Source organism: Tachypleus tridentatus, chromosome 6, assembly GCF_004210375.1.
Source record: "Tachypleus tridentatus isolate NWPU-2018 chromosome 6, ASM421037v1, whole genome shotgun sequence".
NCBI lineage: Eukaryota > Metazoa > Arthropoda > Merostomata > Xiphosura > Limulidae > Tachypleus > Tachypleus tridentatus.
The window spans coordinates 48896373-48912598 of NC_134830.1; the positions used below are offsets into that span (position 1 = coordinate 48896373).

The 16226-nt window shown below is 30.6% G+C and overlaps 1 protein-coding gene across 4 annotated transcripts in view; it reads left to right on the forward strand.

The window, feature by feature from the left end:
• The window catches only part of LOC143252440 (transcription factor 7-like 2), a 93015-nt gene extending 85442 nt beyond the window's left edge, over window positions 1-7573 (forward strand). For all 4 annotated transcript variants that reach the window (XM_076504544.1, XM_076504542.1, XM_076504545.1 and 1 more), the window contains exons 9-10: window positions 3245-3314; window positions 5113-7573. In XM_076504544.1, coding sequence (XP_076360659.1) covers window positions 3245-3314; window positions 5113-5548 — 506 coding nt within the window. In that variant the 3' untranslated portion in view covers window positions 5549-7573. The remainder of the gene's footprint in view (window positions 1-3244; window positions 3315-5112) is intronic.
• Window positions 7574-16226: the final 8653 nt, after the last annotated feature.

A 16226-nucleotide genomic window follows, 5' to 3' on the forward strand; every position in this document is an offset into this window, starting at 1 on the left:
TATCTCAGAACAACTGGTATGAATATTAACACTTTTATTAATAAAGCAAAGAGCAATGTTTCGACCTATATAGGTCATCCTCAGGTTAACAGATTATTGTTAATACCCATACCAGCTGTTCTAAGATATATTTTTATTCCAAGTGAATTTCTCAGCATCATGAATGTTAGGCCTAATGTTCGTCATATGGGTGATAATATATTAAGGTACAGATATCAGTGAACTTGATTTTCCAAATAGTAATAACTAAATTTTTAGTTTTGTTTTCTGATGTACTCTTCTTAGTGAAAATGATGAAATGGAAAATATAATTTTGTTACATTATTATGTTGATTATGGTAATGATTATGATACTGCAGTGTTTTATTTTAGTTTCCAACCCCTGTGATAAAAAATTAAGTAACTTATAGATATATCTTTTCTTCATATTCCTTTTCGTTTTTCCATTTTGGATTACTGTCCAGAAGTGTGTCCGAATGTATTTCAGGCCTGTCTTTTGTTTCCCTCAAGTCACTGCCTAAAAGGCCTTTTGTTCAATACCAGATTCTGCTGTTTAAACTGTAGATTATTGAGTTGATTGTTGTGGTAAATGATATGAGCAAATAAACAATTATTCATTGTTACATTATAATTCAAAGCTTTAAAAGGATAGATATATTTGTTTTTGGTGAACAATAGGTTTCATAAGTATGTTTTTTGGCAAGTCAGTATCAAAAGGAGTGAAGAATGACAAAAACAAGGATGTCTTCACTGAACTTGTTTGGCCTGTTGTGTTTGGTGACAGGAATATTTTAACGATTTTGTAAGAGATATTTGCAAAGTTAAAGTTCTTTATAGAGGAGTATTGATTTTGAGAGGAATGATTTATAGGTTTTATGGTAAAGTGTTAGATTTCTGTGCCTTAAGGTGAGTCTCGTAGAACTTCTTATGGAAGAAGGGGTATAGGCAGTCAAAATAAAAGATCTATTTAATGTCAACATTCTCACTTTTCTAAGAACTATAATTAGTCATGAAGAGAAATACAATTAAAAGGTGTATTTCTCTTCATGACTAATTAAATACAATTAAAGGGTGTACTTCACCAGAATGCTTGTAAAAGGACAACGACAGAGTAATTTTTTATTGGCCCTTTTTTACAGGTTTTACTGAAATGTGTGCTCAGTTATACATTGCTGTATCTTAAATCAATCAATCTGTAACACATAAATCACATGTTTAGATGTAGCTGATCATACATTGATCATCCTGCAACATTAACATACAGATTACATTTACACGAAGCCAATGATATATTGATAAACCTGTAACACAAAGATCATATGTTTAAATGAATGATACATTGCTCAACCTGTAGCACAAAGTTTTATCATACATTGATAAACCTGTAATGCAAAGATCATGTGTATAGATGAAGTTTATCATACATTGATCAACCTGTAACACAAAGATCATGTGTTTAGATGAGGCTTATTATACATTGATCAACCTGTAACACAAAGATAATGTGTTTAGATGAATGATACATTGATAAACCTGTAACACAGATCATGTGTTTAAACTAAGTTTATCATACATTAATCATCCTGTAACATGAACAGAGAGATTGCATAACTATTTAATATAATATAGAAGAAACCTCATATTTGTAATGACTGCTTAGTGTCATATAGAACAAAACTTGCATATATATGAAAACTACTTAGTGTCATATAGAAGGAAACTTGTGTATATGTGATAACTATTTAATGTCACATACAAGGTAATTTGCATATAGTGACAATTGCTTGGTGTCATATAGAAGGAAACTAGTATATTTATAATAACTAGTTAGTGTCATTCAAATAAATAGAAGTACCTACTATTATTTTGAAAAAAACAACAGAAATACAGATTACAAAAGAGGTTCAGTGTATATTTCACTGGTTAGGCCATGTTTGGAGTATTGTGTTCAGTTTGGGCTCCTTACCTTAGAAACAACATTCAGTTGTTGTACAGGTTTCAGAAGAGGGATACTAGAATGACTTGGGATTGAAAGGCCCTCAGTGAGGACAAGTTAAGATTTTTGAAATTATTTTCCCTTGAGAAAAAAAGAAGTTAGGGATGATCTTTCATCTAGTATCATCTATTTTCATACTTAATGGTGAAATTGCTAGGACTATGAGATACAAATATATATTTTGGCAGAGTGAACTACAATACCATTATACTTTTCACAGGGTAGTTGGCCTTTGGAATTGATTGCCTTAAGATATGGTAGATGCAGTTAATTTAAGGGAAGGCTTGATTAATATTTGAATCATAAGGGCTGTCTTTGAGTGGTTTTACTTTCATTTCATTTTAGAGGTTAGCATAGTGGATGGAACAACCTAGGTAGACCAATAGCTACCTTGTTTTTAAACTGTATGCTTATTTATATATGTTAAAACTATATAGCACCTCTTTTAAAAATATTTATGAGAGCTAAATATATCACAGAAATGCCTCTTTACATTTAGCTTACTCTATTGTTTTAAATCATAGTTGTAAAATTTACAAAATCATTATGTTGTGTGCTAGTCTTACAGTCCTTGACATTATAAAATAAGGTTGAAATCATATATTTTTGTTTGTAATAAAAACAAAAATTCACAAATTTGAAGCAAAGTTTACAATTTGCTCCATGTAAAATTCCTTTTATTCTAGATCTAGAAATTCATAGAAATTTTTTCATGTTTACACAAACACGCAGCAAAGGGTGGGGCAAATCACGTGTAAGTAGATTTTTTATTTTCAGCATCTCACTAGCATAGTGTATAACTTACATGCTTATTTTATGATGCTTGTGTTATCTTTATGCTAATTTATAACTTGAAGAAACTTTTAGTTATGGTATCAAACCCTTTAAAAGTACTTAAAACTTAGCTACTGTTTTAAATTTATATCCCTTATTGTTGTTAATAGATTTCCTTATAATATTAAAGTGGAGGCAGGCTATCTCTAGTTCTCTAGGAGTGTATCAGTTGAGTTAGTTAAGGACTCTTTAGATAAGAAATATATTATCGGTCCCTTTTGCTGCTTGTTTGTGTGTTTTCATTACATTTCTTCTGTTGTTAACTTAATATAAATTCTACTCTGTGTCACAGAAAGTTTCTATGCTGTTAAGAATGACTTATTGGCTAATTAAATTTGCTTCCTTCTTGTTATGTAAATTTTTTATTATGTCCTCAGATGTAAAACAGTTGTGACTAAACATTTTTTTTAACAGTAAACAATCCCAAGAAATGTCGAGCAAGGTTTGGTCTGGACCAGCAGAATCATTGGTGCAAACCTTGTAGGTAAGTAAAAAATGTGTTTGTGCTGTATTATGTACCTTCCTAGTTGATAGGTAAAGATGTGTTAGTACTATAGTTTATACATTCCTAGTTGGTAGGTAAAGATGTGTTTTAACTGTAGTTTATACATTTCTAGTTGGTAGGTAAAGATGTGTTTGTGCTGTATTATGTACCTTCCTAGTTGATAGGTAAAGATGTGTTAGTACTATAGTTTACACATTCCTAGTTGTTTGGTAAAGATGTGTTTGTACTGTAATTTATGTATTCCTAGTTGCGAGATAAAGATGTGTTTCTACTACAGTTTATATATTCCCAATTACTAGGTAAAGATGTGTTTTTACTACAATTCATATATTCCTAGTTGCTAGGTGAAGATGTGTTTCTACTACAGTTTATACATTCCTAGTTGGTAGGTAAAGATGTGTTTTAACTGTAGTTTATACATTCCTAGTTGGTAGGTAAAGATGTGTTTGTACTGTATTTTATACATTCCGAGTTGTGTTTCTAGTATAGTTTATACATTCCTTGTTGGTAGACAAAAAGTTGTTAGATAAAGATGTGTTTCTACTACAGTTTATACATTCGTAGTTGGTAGGTAAAGATGTGTTTTAACTGTAGTTTATACATTCCTAGTTGGTAGGTAAAGATGTGTTTGTACTGTATTTTATACATTCCGAGTTGTGTTTCTAGTATAGTTTATACATTCCTTGTTGGTAGACAAAAAGTTGTTAGATAAAGATGTGTTTCTACTACAGTTTATACATTCGTACTTGGTACGTAAGGGTTACTTTGTACTATAGTTTATACATTCGTATTTGGTAGGTAAAGACGTGTTTCTACTACAGTTTATACATTCCTAGTTGGTAGGTAAGGATGTGTTTGTACTGTAGTTTATATATTTATAGTTGGTAGGTATAGATATGTTTCTACTACAGTTTATATATTCCCAATTACTAGGTAAAGATGTGTTTGTTCTATAGTTCATAGAGTACATGTTGGTACATGAAGAAAATGTTGAAATTATTTATTTGCATTGTCCTTGTGTAGGAAAATTCCTTTGTATCACTTATTTCAAGGTTTTTCATGTTGTGGTGTTAATCAGAGATATGATATAATTGGAGCCTTTACTTGGAAACACTTTCAGGTGTTTCTGATTAGCAAGCAACAGAGAGCTAATATATATCAAATTGTTATGTTTCAGCAAATATCTTGAAAGTGATTAATTAATTACAGTTACAGTCACTAACCTTTATCCATGACATGAAATTAATTATATAATAGTTATCCTTTTAACCATCCTTTTCCGATTTTTATAAACATAACTAGAATAAAAGTTACAAACATTTATCCAGCATTATAAATATAACTACAAATGTGCATCTCAGAATGCCTGGTATGGGTATTAACACTTTTATTGATAAGGAGAGAACAACGTTTTGACCTTCCTAGGTCATCTTCCAGTTAAAATTTTAATACCCATACCAACTGTTCTGCGATACATTTTTATTTCAAATGGGTTTCTCATCATCAAAAGAAATATAACTACAGTACTGCCCTTTACCCGTATTTACAAACATAACTACAGTGACAGTTACTGTCCTTTATCCATGTTTATAAACATAGTTACAATAACAGTTACTAACTTTTACCCATATTTATAATTATAACTACAGTAACGTTTACCATCCTTTACCCATCTTTATGAATAGAATTGCAGTAACAATGACTATTTTAATCCAATAAATTGAACTTATGTTCAGTTTTGTACAGTTATTATTGAACTGTTGTTTTTGTATTGCAGAAGAAAGAAGAAGTGTATTAGGTATTTGGATGGTACTGACATTGGAGAAAGTGAAGACAATCTTGGAAGTGTCAGCAGTGTGGAGGCTCCCACCCCAGATTCAAAATGTGCAACTGAAAGTGATCAAGATGGAATTAACACTTCTTCAGAACTCAGTCCTTCAGTTCCTAGCGAAGTCAGTGTCAAACCAGAGCTGCACACAGATAATATTGTGACGTCAAGCGTGGTATCAACATGTCCAGCTAGTAGCTTTCACCATCCGCTCAGTGTGCACCACTTGGCTATGCCTTATTATAAGAAAACCAGTTTATCTCAAGTGGATTGCAGCTTAGACGCTTCCAGTATCTGTATCACCCAGCTTCCGACCCCACCTTCCACGGACTCCACAGCTCCAGTCACATCTACTGCTGCTCCCCCATTGTTAACTGTTAAGTGATGGGAAGTGAAGTTATAAGAAAACCAATTTATCGCAAGTGGATTGCAGCTTGGACGCTTCCAGTATCTGTATCACCCAACTTCCGATCCCACCTTCCACGGACTCCACAACTCCAGTCATATCTACTGCTGCTCCCCCAATGTTAACTGTTAAGTGATGAAAAGTGAAATTGTAAAAAGAAAAGTTATTGAATTGTTTGTAGATAATTATTTTTGCTCTTTTGAGGCATTGTTGTACGTGTTTGTTGTTTATAGAAAACAAATGTTGTTCGTGGTGTATACTTCAGGACTGGACGTCAACTGTCGGACAACCCATATCGTATATCTTTATTCATTAACATTAGGTTTAAAGTATCATTTCAAGTGCACGATATCTACAAGTGTATCAGGTGATCTAATTTCTTCATGGCAGACATCTTAATGAAGTCTTACTGACTGGAACAGCTATCATTTCTAAAACTGGCAGCCATTTTAGCTAAATATTATCCACTGCCACTCACATGTTTGGTGAAATTGCTTCCTTTGGGAGACACTTATTTGAGTGAACAAACACAGGTGGGTTGGGCAGTAAGAGGTCAGTGAGACACTTGTGGAGAAGGGCTTGAAGGATGGATCTGTAAAAATAGCAAAGGTGTGGGAGAAAGTTGTTTTTAAACACTTTTGAATATAAACAATCGACATCTTCCAAAATCTCATCAATTTCCTTTAAGGTTTTGTCCACATGTGTCATGCAGTTTCTCTTTAGTTTCTCCATTGTCAAGGTTCATCTTAAACATCTATGAAAGAATATTGTGTATGCATTTTTTACTCTTTGTTTTGTTTTGTTTTACGTATTTCATTTGGTGCCACTGTGTGTTAACATTGATCTCATCCATATAAAATTAGTGAGTTTTTAATTATTAATTACTGGAAATCACTGAAAACTTGGTGCTTTTAAAAATTGAACAAGTAAGTTACCAGTTCTGTGGAACATCTGTTATTACTTCTTACACTTAGTAGTCTACACACTTACGTAAATCGAATTTTTAATTAGTTTCTATTTTATTTATTTATTTTCAGTATTAGTAGACACCTGTTTTTAACATCTGTTAGTAAAAACAAAAAAAAATTGTAACTACTTAATAATTAGACTTTAGTCATATAAGCTTACCACTGCCTCGACCATACTCCAACTACACTATTCATATGACTAGTTACAACTCAGGCATGGACTATAATTAACAACCACAAACAATTCGACAGAAAACCTACACTTTCATTGTATGCATTACTTTTAGGCTTAATACTACAGTTAGAGCTTGTTGTATTATTGTAATTGTTTTGAAGATTTTTTTTAAAGTTTTCAAATATTAATATTGTATCACATACATTTGAAAGAGAGTATAAAATTAAAAATATATATTAAAACATTTAAAGAGCAGTTTGACTTGTTTTACATAAGATTTAATTTATGGTTAAGATATACTTGTTTTTACTGTTGGTATAGTTCTTTGTCAAAGGCAGTTTTGTCATACATGTGATTATTCTCTAATTAACGTTGCTCTTTGATACACATTAAATACTCTGTACCGTAGGACCATAGATGTGAATATAAGAATTCTAGAAAGTGCAATATAAAATTAGTTTATCAACAGACTTCTATTTAAAACAACGTTATTTTAAAACTGGATTTCTTTCGTCAATATTCTTTGTAGTACGGTTTTATAATGTGAATTTGTTAAAGTTTTATGAATAATATTTTGTCTTCATGTTTTCTTCTGTCTGTAAAATTCAGAAAACGTTGTTTTTTGTGTGTTTTTTTTTAATTTCTTTAAAAGAATTTCTGTGTATTATCGGGTGCTTTGTCTTGTTGCACTTCTTGTTTTAGAGTTTACATATTTTATCCAGAGATGGCGCTTTTGATTTATTCATAAGAACCTTCCACCGTTGGGAGCAGATTAGTTCTAAGAAACTTTACAGTTGTATTTGGAAATAAAAGTGAAACTGGAAGTTTAAGAGAAACTTCAAGTTGCGTTAGTGTACCGTCTATGTTTTGTTTTTATACTGAAAGTTTTATTGAATAACTTGTGTGCTTGGTATTTCGTCCTATACAACATGGACACTGTTATTAGTGTGTCGTACTTTCACCTTTCGACGTTTATTATTCTTTGTGACGGAGTATGTAAGAGACAACCTCAGGGATATCAGTGTTAGTAATATCCCAATTTATATTAACTTAATACACATATTTCTGATGGTTTCACACATTCTGGAGCATCATAGTATTTTACGATATATCAACGTGGATTACACTACACAGTACATTCATTACAAAAGTTGAACTTATACATATTAATACGTTTGCTATTGCACTACACAGTATATCTAATTCAATAGTTTGAAATTATACATATAAATATGTTTCATGTTAAGTTACACAGTATCTTCATTAGAATAGTTAAAGTTATACATATTAACATGTTTAATATTATACTACTCAATACCTTCATTACAATAGGTTAATTATACAAATTAATATGTTTCATATTACATTACACAATACATCCATTACAAAAGGTTAAAGTTATACATGTTAATGTGTTTGATGTTACATTACACAATACCTTCATTACAATAGGTTAAAGTTATACATGTTAATGTGCTTGATATTACATTACACAAAACCTTCATTACAATAGGTTAAAGTTATACATGTTAATGTGTTTGATATTACACTACATAGTACCTTTGTTGCAAGAACTTAAAATTACACATATTAATATGTTTGAAGTTAAACTCTATAGTACCCTCATTAGAATAGGTTATTGTTATACATATTAATATGTCTGATATTATACTACGAAGTACCTTCATTACAATGGGTTAAACTTATACATATTAATATGTTTAATGTTACACTCCACAGTACCGTCATTACAATCGGTTAAATAATAAATATCAATATTTGATATTACACTCCGCAATACCTCCTTTAGAATGGGTTAATGTTATACATATTAAAATGTTTGAGATCACAGTACATCCAGTACAATAGGTTAAAGTGATAAATATTAATTTGTTTGAGGTTTTACTGCACAGTACCTTCATTATGGTAGTTTAAAAGTTATACATATTAATATCTTTGAAATCACATTATACATTACGTTCATTACAGTAGGTTAAATGCTATACATATTAATGTTCCATATTTTACTAAACAGTACCTTCATTACAATGGGTGAAAGTTATAGATATTAATATGTTTGATGTTACACTAGACAGTACCTTCACTACACTACATTAAAGTTATAAATATTATTATCTTGGATATTATACAACACAGTACCTTCATTACCATGGTTAACAGTTATACATATTAATATGTTTCATATTACGCTACACAGTACCTTCATTACAATTGGTTAAGGTTATGCATATTAATATGTTTCATATTACGCTACACAGTACCTTCATTACAATTGGTTAAGGTTATACATATTAATATGTTTGATATTACGCTACACAGTACCTTCATTACAATTGGTTAAGGTTATACATATTAATATGTTTAACAACTCAGTAGCTTCATTACAATAGTTTAAAGTTATTCATATTAACTATACTTGATATTACATTACACGGTACGTTCATTACACTAGGTTAAATGTTATACATTTTAATGTTTCATATTATAGTACACGGTTCCTTTATTATAAAGGGTAAACGTTATACATATTAATGTGTTTGATATTAAACAACACCGTACCATCATTACGATGGTTAAAAGTTATATATATATTAATATGCTTGATATTACACTACGCAGTAACATCACTACATAATGTTAAATATTATATATATTAATATGGTTGATATAAGACAACACAATTCCGTCATTATAATAGGTTAAAGTTACAGAAATTAATGTTTGATTATTTTTTTGAATTTCGCGCAATGCTACTCTAGGGCTATGTGCGCTAGCTGTCCCTAATTTAGCAGTGTAAGACTAGAGGAAAGGCAGCTAGTCATCACCGCCAACTCCAGGGCGACTCTTTTACCAACGAATAGTAGAATTGACCGTCACATTGTAACGCCCCATGGCTGAAAGGGCGAGCATGTTTGGTGCGATGGGGATTCGAACCCGCGACCCTCAGATTATGAGTCGAACGTCTTAACCCACCTGACCATGCCGGGCATAACATCTTTGATATTACAGTACACAGCACCGTCGTTGCAACTAGTTAAAGTTATAAATATGTTTTATGTTATGTTACACAGTATCTTCATTACAATAGGTTAAAGTTATTAATATGTTTCATGTTACACTACACAGTACCTTCATTACAATAGGTCAATATTAAGCATATTAATATATTTGATATTAAATTACACAGTACCTTGATAAGGATAGGTTAAAGTTATACAAATTAATGTTTGATCTTAGAGAACATAGTACCTTTATTAGAATAGGTTAGAATTATACATATTAGTATGTTTCATATGATACTACACTGTACCTTCATTACGATAGGTTAAAGTTATAAGTATTAATATGTTTGATATCACACTATCCAGTACTTTAGTTACAGTCGGTTAAAGTAATTCGTATTAAGATACTTACATTTTCGGGAAGTTTTTACGTGACAGCTTTAATGTAGAGAAGTTGAAGGAATTTGTCAAGAAAGTTGTTGGGCGTTAGTTTTATTACGTAACGTTTCTTGTGACACTGGAAGGGAATAGTTCTGTAGACTCAGCTAACCAAATTGTCGGAAATGTGTTCGCGCTATGTTTGTCATATGTATAATAATGCCCAATTGATGGATTAAGTACCTGTCATTCATTCAGGATTTCCTGGAATAGCGGTTTGATTTTTTGTTTAACTTGTAACCTGAGTTTTTAAACCACATAAAACTTTTGAACTAGCTGGTTGAATTACATAACATATTTTTCTGCTTATTTCTATAAGTAAAGACTTGTTCTGTTGTAAACACCACTTACGATTCCTGTTTCGTTGTTTCTAATTATTCACCTCGTTATTTGTAGAGATGAAGATATAAATAATGTGGAATAAAATGTGCACATTTCAGTATTTTTAAAGTGTACGGTTTTCTCAGTTTCTGTGTTATTTCATTTAATAACCGTGGCACGTGTAGAATTATGTTATTTAAGAGGTGGGCAGAGAGGAGTAAATAATTAGTTGTGGGTGAAGAAAATAGTCAAATGTTATTACTTACAAAACTTATAGCCTTTCTTGATGTGTATGAAGTGTTTATGTATTCCTATTAATTATTACAAAATAAATTATTTTAAGCCATCTCTGCACAGCATCGCGTGAGTTTCATGTTATTCCAAAGTACCAACCTCTACTATTATTAGCCAATCCAACAGTATAGGAAGATCCTATAGCCAATAAAACAATTTATTAATATTCTAAGCCAATCAAAAATACAGTAAAATTCAACGGCCAATAAAACAATAGAGAATTTTTCTTAAGTGATACTAATAAAAGAAATGATTGTAATCGTGAAAAAAACGTCATCGACAATATATGTGGGACTCAAAGTATGAAACAAGTACTATTGTATTTACTGTATTTGTGAAAACCATATGAAACCAAATAAAAAGCATAATGTTAAAAATATATTAGTCCTAATACGATATTATAAATGTTATCGTGTTTTGGTAGCTTAGAAAATGCATTCACATCATAAAGAATAAAATAAATGTGGTTGACTGAAAATTAGCAAATGAAGTTATTGAAAATAAGGGTAAGAAAGTATAACATACGTAACATGTTTTGTTACTAGTGCTGAACTTCTGGATAAAGAGGGGTAATGGGTGGGCGTAAAATTTAGGTGAAAATAAATACCGAAAACAAATTGTGAAAGAGAAATACCAAATGAAAAATTTTTACAATTTCTGACCAGGAAATGACTATTAGGATATAAAAAAGTTTTTCGTATTCATGTAAAAAAAGTTAAGTTGAAGCAGACCTTACGACAACTAATGTGAAAGGTCGTGTTTGTATTCACAAAAATGCCAGGTAACTGGTTCATTTACAAGGAAAGCATCCAGAAACTGTGAATGAGTGGCTGACGTCATTGTCAAAATTGGACCGAACCTGCAAACCTTGTTTTTGTTTGTTTGTTTGTTTTGGAATTTCGCAAAAAGCTACTCAAGGGCTATCTGTGCTAGCCGTCCCTAATATAGCAGTGTAAGACTAGATGGAAGGCAGCTAGTCATTACCACACACCGCCAACTCTTGGGCTATTCTTTTACCAACGAAAAGTGAGATTGACCGTCACATTATAACGCCCCGCGGCTGGGAGGGCGAGCATGTTCGGCGCGACTCGGGCGCGAACCCGCGACCCTCAGATTACGAAGCGCACACCTTAACGCGCTAGGCCATGCCAGGCCCCCACAAACCTTGTAGACCATGATTGTTTCAGTATGAAACCATATGTCTTTCAGTGAATGTAGCCGTTGGACGGCCCGGCATGGCCAAGTGTGTTAAGGCGTTCGACTCGTAATCGGAAGGCTGCGGGTTTGAATCCCAGTCGCACCAAACTTGCTCGCCCTATCAGCCTTGGGGAATTATAATGTGACGGTCAATCCAACTATTCGTTGGTAAAAGAGTAGCCCAAGAGTTGGCGGTGGGTGGTGATGACTAGCTACCTTCTCTCTAGTCTGACACTGTTAAATTAGGGACGGCTAGCTCAGATAGCCCTCGAGTAGCTTTGAGCGAAATTAAAAAAAAAACGTATCTGTTGGATGAATTACATCGTAAATATTAAAGCTGTTTAATATTACCAGGAAAACAGTTATATTGTTCTCGGGACGAGACAGTTTAACAGGTTATAACACAAGGGGTGTAGTATTGTTGGCAGAGTTAGCGGTGAATTGGTATATAGACTAATAGAGGGGCAGTTCAGTTATGAGAGTAATACGTTGGAAGTATTATGGGATTAATATATTATCAGTGCTTTCTAAGGCGTAGCAGATGATATTTCGACTATGTGCTGCATACCTCAGGGAAAAACAAGGAACTTCACACTGATTTCTTTATGTGCTGGATACCTCAGGGAAAAACAAGGAACTTCACACTGATTTCTTTCATGCGATTCGAAAGAAAAATTAGCAAAATTATCTGATCATTGATTTTGTGTTCCCAATATTTCTTCATGTCTTCAAAAGAAAAAGAATCAACTGTTATCATATTTCTTCAGGTCTTGAACATAAAGCTAATCAACTGATATAATGTTTTCACGCCTTTAGTAGAAAGAGAATCAACTGTTATAATATTTTTTCAGGTATTGAATGGAAAGAATACAAACCGTTATAATATTTTTCAGTTCTTGAATAGAAAGAGAATTAACTGTTATAACACTTCTTAAGGTTTTGAACAGAAAGAGAATTAAGAGTTATAATATATCTTAAGGTTTTGAACACATAGAGAATCAACTCTTATAATATATATTCAGGTATTGAGTAAAAAGAGAATCAACTCTTATAATATATATTCAGGTATTGAGTAAAAAGAGAATCAACTCTTATAATATATATTCAGGTATTGAATACAAAAAGAATCAACTGTTATAATATTTCTTCGTGTCTTCAACGTAAAGAGAATTAACAGTTATAATATTTCTTCAGGTGTTCAATAAAGAGATAGTTAACTGTTATGTTATTTCATCAGGTGTTGAAGGGAAGGAAAATAAACTATTACAAAAAAATTTCAGTTCTTGAATAGAAAGAGAATCAACCATTATAATATTTCTTGAGGAAGTGAAGAGAAAGGAAATCAACTGTTATAATGTTTCTCCACGTCTTGGATAGTAAGAAAATCAACTGTTATAATATTTCTTCAGGTTTTCAACATCAAGAGAATCAACTTTTATAATGTTTTTTTCAGTTCTTAAATATAAAGATAATCAACTGTTATAATATTTTTTTCAAGTCTTGAATAAAAGGAGAATTAACTGTTATAATATTTCCTCAGGTCTTGAAAACAAAGAGAATCAACTGTTATAAAATTTCATCAGGTGTAGAATAAAAATATATTCAATAGTTATAATATTCTTTCAGTACTTGAATAGAAAAAGAATCAATTGTTAAAATATTTCTTCATGTCTTGAACAGAAAGACAATCGTCTATAATTATATATATTCTAGTATGGAATAGAAAGTGAATCAACTGTTATAATATTTCTTAAGGTTATAAACATAAAGAGAATCAAAACTTATTATCTTTCTTCAGGTACTGAATATAAATTGAATCAATTGTTATTACATTTCTTCACGTCTTGAACACAAAGAGAATCAACTGTTATAAAATTTCTTCAGGTATTGAATAGAAAAATAATCAACTGTTATAATATTTCTTAAGGTCTTGAAATGGAAGAAAATCAATGATTATAATATTTTCTCATATCTTGAAGAGAAAGAGAATCAACTGTAATAATATTTTTTTCAGGTATTGAACACAAAGAGAATCAACTGATATAAAATTTCTTCAGCTACTGTATAAAAAGATAATCAACTGTTGCTATATTTCTTCATGTTTTGAACGGAAAGAAAATCAACTGTCACAATATATTTTTCAAGTATTGAAGAGAAAGTTTGTTTGTTTGTTTGGAAATTTTGCACAAAGCTACTCGAGAGGTATCTGTGCTAGCCGTCCCTAATTTAGCAGTGTAAGACTAGAAGGAAGGCAGCTAGTCATCACCACCCTTGAAGAGAAAGAGAATCAACTGTTATAATATTTCCTCAGGTCTTGAAAACAAAGAGAATCAACTGTTATAAAATTTCATCAGGTGTAGAATAAAAATATATTCAATAGTTATAATATTCTTTCAGTACTTGAATAGAAAAAGAATCAATTGTTAAAATATTTCTTCATGTCTTGAAAAGAAAGACAATCGTCTATAATTATATATATTCTAGTATGGAATAGAAAGTGAATCAACTGTTATAATATTTCTTAAGGTTATAAACATAAAGAGAATCAAAACTTATTATCTTTCTTCAGGTACTGAATATAAATTGAATCAATTGTTATTACATTTCTTCACGTCTTGAACACAAAGAGAATCAACTGTTATAAAATTTCTTCAGGTATTGAATAGAAAAATAATCAACTGTTATAATATTTCTTAAGGTCTTGAAATGGAAGAAAATCAATGATTATAATATTTTCTCATATCTTGAAAAGAAAGAGAATCAACTGTTATAATATTTCTTCAGCTACTGTATAAAAAGATAATCAACTGTTATAATATTTCTTCATGTCTTGAACGGAAAGAAAATGAACTGTTATAATATTTCTTCTGGTTTTAAAAATAAAGAGAATCAAAACTTATTATATTTCTTCAGGTTTTTAAAATAAAGAAAACCAACTGTTATAATATTTCTTCAGGTCTTGAACAGTAAGAGAATCAACTGTTATAATGTTTCTTCATGTATTGAATAGAAAGCTAATCAGCTGGTATGATATTTTTTCACGTGTTAGAAAGAGAATCAATTGTTAAAATATTTTTCTCGTCTTGAATAAAAAGAGAATCAACTTGTATAATATTTTTTGACTTCTTGAATAGAAAGAGAATCAACTGTTATAATATTTCTTGAGGTATTGTGTAAAAAAGAAACAACTGGTATTACATTTCTTTAAGTCTTGAAGAGAAACAAAATAATCTGTATATTATTTTTTCAGTTCTTGAATAGAAAGAGTATCAATTATTATAATATTTTTAACGATTGAACAGAAAGAGAATCAGTTGTTATGATATTTCTTCATTTCTTGAACAGAAAGAAAATCAACTGTTATAATATTTTTTCATGTCTTAAACGGAAAGAGAATCAAATGTTATAATATTTTTTCAAGTCTTGAATAGAAGGAAAATCAACTGTTATAATATTTATTTACGTCTTGAAAACAAAGAAAATCAATTGTTATAATATTTCATCAGGTGTGGAATAAAAATATATTCAATAGTTATAATATCATTTCAGTTCTTGAATAGAAAAAGAATCTACTGTTAATATATTTCTCCTTGTTTTGAACAGAAAGACAATCGTCTCTAATTATATATATTCTAGTACGGAATAGAAAGAGAATCAACTGTTATAATATTCCTTCAGGCTATAAACATAAAGAGAATCAAAACTTATTATATTTCTTCAGCTATTGTATAAAAAGAAATTAACTGTTATAATATTTCTTCAGGTTTTTAAAATAAAGAGAACCAACTGTGATAATATTTCTTCAGGTCTTGAACAGTAAGAGAATCAACTGTTATAGTATTTCTAAATTATTGAATAGAAAGAGTATAAACTGTTATAATATTTCTTAACGTATTGAATAGAAAGAGAATCAAATTTTATAATATTTATTCAGGTCTTGAAAAAAAAAGAGAATCAACTATGATAATGTTTCTTCATGTATTGAATAGAAAGCTGATCAGCTGTTATAATATTTTTTCATGTGTTAGAAAGAGAATCAACTGATAAATGTTTTTTCTCTTCTTCGATAAAAAGAGAATAAACCATTATAATATTTCTTGAGGTATTAAATGGAAAGATAATCAACTGTTATAGTATTTTCTTGAGGTATTGAATGGATAGATAATCAAGTGTTATAATATTTCTTGACGTCTTCAATAGAAAGAGAATCAATTGTTATTATATTTCTTCAGGTCTTGAAC